This window comes from Leptodactylus fuscus, chromosome 1, assembly GCF_031893055.1.
Source record: "Leptodactylus fuscus isolate aLepFus1 chromosome 1, aLepFus1.hap2, whole genome shotgun sequence".
NCBI classification, from domain to species: Eukaryota; Metazoa; Chordata; class Amphibia; order Anura; family Leptodactylidae; genus Leptodactylus; species Leptodactylus fuscus.
In genome coordinates, this window is record NC_134265.1 from 262,636,422 (window position 1) to 262,642,866 (window position 6,445).

At 39.8% G+C, this 6,445-nt stretch overlaps 1 protein-coding gene across 1 annotated transcript in view; it reads left to right on the forward strand.

The window, feature by feature from the left end:
• ENPEP (glutamyl aminopeptidase) overlaps positions 1 to 1,789 on the forward strand; it is a 41,215-nt gene extending 39,426 nt beyond the window's left edge. Inside the window, exon 20 of the mRNA XM_075265402.1 lies at positions 855 to 1,789. Within this exon, the coding sequence (XP_075121503.1) occupies positions 855 to 998 (144 nt within the window). The 3' untranslated portion in view covers positions 999 to 1,789. The remainder of the gene's footprint in view (positions 1 to 854) is intronic.
• Positions 1,790 to 6,445: the final 4,656 nt, after the last annotated feature.

The following is a 6,445-nucleotide window of genomic DNA, read 5'->3' on the forward strand; positions in this document are numbered from 1 at the left end:
AATATGAAAAGTTTTGGGTGCAACCAAATTTGGCTTGAATCCAGTCCTAACCAAATTGGTTTGCTAATGCCTAGTCATAACAGATATCCCAAATTCTTAATTAAATAATATTCTTTCATTTTAGTGACCTTAAAAACTCACCCTTACTAAAGGTGACCATAAACATGATCATAAACATTAGATAGAAGTAGGTTGATGGTTAAACAATAGGTTGATGAACAACTGTTATGCCAAATTAGCCATATCCATTTTTGTCCATTTTGGGTGCTATAGTTTCATGTCGAGTTAGCGTTATATGTTTAATGTCAGTGGGTGAAGGATGATGAATGATCATTTTTTTGAACACATTGGCATATCTTTCCAGACTATGATAATCTGTCGCTCATTGGCTAAAATAATTGTTTATTGTTAAACTTCACTCCACAAATAATTGTTAGAATTGAAATTGGTTATTTTGATCAACTTTAGACCAATGTGTAGGCAGGTTCAGGCATATTTGTCTTCGTATATGTGCAGCAATTACCCTTACATACATCTTTTTTTCCACGGGTGGTTTAGTAGTTTGCAGAGTTGCAGGGGAGCAGCAGCCCAAACCAATGCTGAGACCGGGGTTGTGTGACTTTCTCGGACTCCTAGAACGTACTGTGGCTTAGCTCTAGTCCCAGGTTACTGATTCCCCCCTTTTTCTGGAGCTGAGCCAAAAAAGCAGCCAAGCAGCAATATCTGAGGGGAAAAAATCTAATTTACATTTACAGCCACTTTAACTGCATAAGTACAACTGTGTGCAGTATGTATTCTATATTCATCATTTTACGGGAATTACAGAGCTTACTTTTATTATTATTATCTTATAGATGGAAAATTTCTTCGAGACATATCCAAACGCTGGAGCAGGAGAAACCCCAAGAAAGCAAGCAATTGAAACTGTAAAAACGAATATTGAATGGGTTACAGCTAACAAAGATGGTATCAAGGCCTGGCTGGAAACATATGCTTAAATGTTATAAAGAGTTCTAGACAGACATATTTATTGTGAATGAGAAAACCAAAGAGAAGCTCAAGCTGACCTTTTGATCATCCCAAAGGAATAATCTGGACTTTATAGAAGGAAACCCCTAATGGTATCTGGGACCATCTCCATGTTGGTGTTATATATTTATTATTTAACATGCATACATAAAACTTCTCTAAGTATCTTGTTACCATGAATCTTAATAGAAATAATTCAATACAATACTAGTCCATAAATTATTAATTCTGAAGAATCTTTGAGAACTCAGTGTTGTACCATCTGTGCCATCCCTGGAAACTTCTAAATAGACTGACAACTGGGCATGTCATTGTGTGTCAATAGGGCGTGTCCCCACACTCGCACAGATTGAGCTGTATCACAGTGTTGGGGGAATGGTAACACCTTTCATCATTATGAATGGCACATAGAGTATAATATGGTTGTTGATAATAGATAATTGGTTAATAATGAAATAACATTTCTTTAAAAGGAGTTTTATAAGATTAGTAAAAAAAAAAATTTGTAATGAATTTTGCTGACCTTCAATACCCAACACACAAGTCAGATGCTTTCTTACTACTTATATAATTCCTTGAAGACCCACATTTTATAAGATACTTATATTTAATTGATTGAAATATGAATTTCTTTCCCAAAATTTTGGAACCTGGATATTTTCTGGTATACATGGTTTGTAAATACATGTTTGCACTGTAAGGAATGATAAAGGAAGGCTGCCTTCACACGGAGTAACGGCGGGCTCAATTTGGGCTAATTTTTACAGGCGTAGAAGTCCAAGGGTCGCGTTAACGTTGCATTTCCGAGTTTTTTTACTATGAGCGCATACGCGGCGTTTTTTTGCGCGCGTACACGCTCCGTTAAAAAACGCGGAGCGTGTACACGAGCAAAAAACGCCGCGTGTGCGCTCATAGTAAAAAAACGCCGCGTAAATGCAACGTTAACGCGACCCTTGGATTTCTACGCCTGTAAAAATAAGCCCAAATTGAGCCCGCCGTTACTCCGTGTAAAGGCAGCCTAACATTTCACTGTGCACGTCTATATAGTTAATAGTCCAGATTTTGCCATAACCAATGAACAAATGAAAGTTAGATTTGACGTGTATGAATTTCTGAATGGTGTAAAAATCCTTGTTTCTCTGATCTTGTCATGGGATCATTTAGAGAGGTTTTATGTCATTTTCTTGTTGATTTGTTGTACAGATTACTAGCACAGAAGATTAGCACTTTTTGTATATGAAATGTATTTTTTATGATTTGTCAGATTCTGCATTTAATTAAATTTCATATGTTTAAAAGGTTATTTTTTTTTTATTTCTACAACATTCTTAATCGCTTACATTATAATGTAATACAATTACTATAAAGCTTAATTCACTAGTGTCTCTCTTTTGAAAGGTTAGTCCCTACTTTTGAGCCCGATCCATTTGCCCCTGGTCATTCTCTCCCTTTTTTTAAATGAATATTGCTTCAACAGGCTCCCAGCTGTCATGGTATTGGATTCCTCCCCTGGATCTTGCTTTGGCAGATGGCGATCCTCCACAACATGCACCACACCACCGTTCTTCAGATGCAATTTACTGAGGCATCTGAAGAATTAATGCTCAAGCTCAAAGAAAACTCTGATCATGGGCCCAGCTGATAGGTATCTGATGGGTAAATTAATTGAGACCCAGTGGCTATAGCACCCATATTCAACTTCTGAATGGGTGCCATATTTAAAGTCCCAACATACACTGTATGTCTACAATGGATTGCTTGGAATAGGTTAGCCTTTGCAATACAAAAATTGAGAGCCAGCGGACCTGCAGGTGAGCCACAGCAAAAAAATCACCTGACTACAGGTAAAATTGGCTGTCAGACAAAAAATATAGGGCAAATCTAGGTAGTATTTATAAGAACTATCCACCTCGGCCTATAGGCCAACTACCACAAAAAGACAGAATAATCTCTCAAAAAATATATAAATTTATTGAAAATTACATAAAAATTAACAATATATTCAGAAGCAATGGTGCAACCAGCAATAGATGCAATGAACATACATACTAGTAGGTTTTCATGGTATACTTAATAAATAGTCAATGCAATGCTCCATGATATAACATTTTAAGAAAGTGAATGTCACTGGCTATATAAGAATAAATATAAGAACTTGGAATTACCAAAAGCATACTAGGTTACAAGGCCAATGATTTAACACTTAGTGTTGTAAGAGCAACATTGCAGACATGAGAAGATAGCATATGAACTACTAGGACATTACCTTTATGTATTTCATGCACCGATACGCGGTGCATGAAATCATGAAATCATTGGCCTTGTAACCTAGTATGCTTTTGGTAATTCCAAGTTCTTATATTTATTCTTATATAGCCAGTGACATTCACATTCTTAAAATGTTATATCATGGAGCATTGCATTGACTATTTATTAAGTATACCATGAAAACCTACTAGTATGTATGTTCATTGCATCTATTGCTGGTTGCACCATTGCTTCTGAATATATTGTTAATTTTTATGTAATTTTCAATAAATTTATATATTTTTTGAGAGATTATTCTGTCTTTTTGTGGTAGTTGGCCTATAGGCCGAGGTGGATAGGTAAAATTGGCTGTGACATCTGGCAAAATTCAGCTGTACAGTATGTTTGTACTCTGTGACCTTAGCTTTAGCCTGGAATCACAAGCATAGTTTTGGGAGCCGTTTTTGAAGCAATCTTTTAAGTCAAAGTCCAAAGGGAAGGGAGAAGGATAAATGTAATGCTGTTGTTTAAACAATTGCATTAAAAAGTGGCACAAAAACTGCATGTGCATTTCTAGCCTTAATCTACATGTATTATGGTGGCTATACCATGTACACTCCCACCGACCAAAAGGTTGTCCTGACCAGTGGCATAAATACTGGGGTATCAGCAGTAGCAGCTGCCACAGGGCCCTGAACATTAGGGGACTGGTGGTATCTGAATTCTTTTTTTTTTTTTTAAATAGGCTGTTACCTCCTGGAGCAACCCCAGCAGGTAACAGGCCCTTTGCACTTACCAATCCTCACTCCTACTCACAGCTGCCTACACTTCCCCTTCTGTATCCCATATCATGTCGCTGGGGCCTCCTGGGGGGCAGAAGCGGAGGTAGCTGTAAGTATGGTGGAGATCGGTAAGTGAGGCCCCACGAACCCCAACAAACACTACTATCATTATACTCTGGGATCTCTTTAGACCCCAGAGTATAATGATCGGAGACCCAGAGGGAGGCCCAGGGTGGTCCACTACTGGGCATAATACTGGGTACAGGGGCTACTATGAGACATAATAAGGTTTCATCCTTTGCAATACAAAGGTTGAAAGCTGTGAGGGGACTGCAGAGAAATCTGCAGGTGAAATCTGCAGCGATTTTGAGTGGAAAACATTGCTAAATGTTTCCAGGGACATTCAGCAGAGTTTTGGCTGTACCGTATTGCACAAATATGCTCTATGTAAATGACCCTCTGTGTTCTCCATGCTGCATAGTGTAGGTTTTTCATTTCTTAGAGATTTCCTGAACATGACCTGTTTTTCCAGACTTTCCACATATTGATTTCCAAATCCAAAGAATTCTGACGCTTACTGGAAGCTCAAAATCACTTTCTAGTTCAATTCTGTTAAAATTTAGTTATAAGAATGGTAAGCCTAAACCAGAAAACATTCATCCCGAACATATTTGTTTTAAGCAAGGCTAAACCCATATTGAAACTGCCCACATCCTCTTTAGTCATTCACATTCATTGTGATGGCTATTAAATCATTGTTGAAAAAGCAATGTAAATCATTTTCTGTGGCCTACACTTATGCTGCTGCCAGAATGCTGAAAATGAAGGCACTGTTCTGCTGCCTACAGATCTCTGGCAACTGGGAACAAAAGCTCAAGAACCAATCACATAGAGATGTCAACCTGAGGGAACCTTTCACAGGGTGATTTGCAAATGGCAGGTCGCAGCAAAATTTGGAGTGGCCTTTCCAAGGGGTGAGGCCTTTATAGAAGGCACCGTTACATACAGTATATTCAGACCCCAGATTGTTACTGGTCAAATAAAACAAAAAATTGCACCATTTTTAATTATGCCATTTAGTGATCATTTTAAATATTTTTTGACGATACTAAACATGTCTATCTTAGGGTGCATTCAGACTACGTAACGCCGGGCGTGTATGAGAGCCGTACACGCCGGCATTACGGCAGACTGCCGAACACTTCCCATTCACTTCAATGGGAGCGCTCGTAAACGCCGCTGTTACGAGCGCTCCCATTGAAGTGAATGGGAAGTGTTCGGCAGTCTGCCGTAATGCCGGCGTGTACGGCTCTCATACACGCCCGGCGTTACGTAGTGTGCATGCACCCTTACTATGTTTTCTAACTATCATTTAGTAAAGTAAAATTACTAAAATAGGTTTTCAGTATTTTCTTTCTAAATAATATCTACCAATAATATCACCAACCACACTTGTTAAAGACCCCTGGGAGGGTCGATATGCAGTGTTAGCAAGCTCCATAAAGTATTTTAATCTTTTCATGCATAATGCTAGTGGACTGATTTTGGTTTCAGAATATATACAGGGTGGCCATAATATAACCTCAGGTGTTTGGAGTCGTGTGCAGGCTGATCCAATGGACGGAATTGCCTGAAAATTTGTATGTGTGCTAATCAAGGCATGGGGAAACGGACGGCATGAAAATAAATAAATAAATAAAATTTAATACGAAAACTCCCCTCCAGGGGATAATGTGGCGCTGTACAGTGAGCACGCGGCGCAAAACCCGTCTGTCGATACTTGGGAATGTCCCATTTGGACCACAGACTAGCATGACTGTTCAATGTGGCCGCCATCATGTATGGTGAGCATGGTCATCCTATGCAGAACATGCTCAACGCTTGCGTATAACATCTCTGGTGAGATGCTGCACACTTCCAACGTGATGTGGTCTTTGAGGTCAGGCAGGGTTTTGACATTCCCCTGATAAACACGTTCCTTCAAGTGTCCCCACAACCAGAAATCACAAGGAGTGAGATCCGGAGAGCGTGGTGGCCACGCTGTAGGGAATGAGCGGATCAAAATCCTGTCATCGGGAAAATGTGCACGAAGAGCGTTCTTCACAGGATTTGCGATGTGAGGAGGGGCTCCGTCCTGCATGAAGGTGATCGTCTGCAGACACTGCCGCTGTTGGATTTGGGGAAAGACCACTGTTTCCAGCATTGTCAGGTACCTCGGAACAGGTGGCAACCCCAGTTGGGCCCAAATCTTTGAAAAAGAACGGTCCAATCATGAACAATGAGGTGAACCCACACTAAACGGTCACCTTGGGCGAATGCAGCGGAACCCCCTCGAGCGCACGTGGGTTTTCGGTGGCCCATATGCGACAGTTCTGTGTGTTGACCGT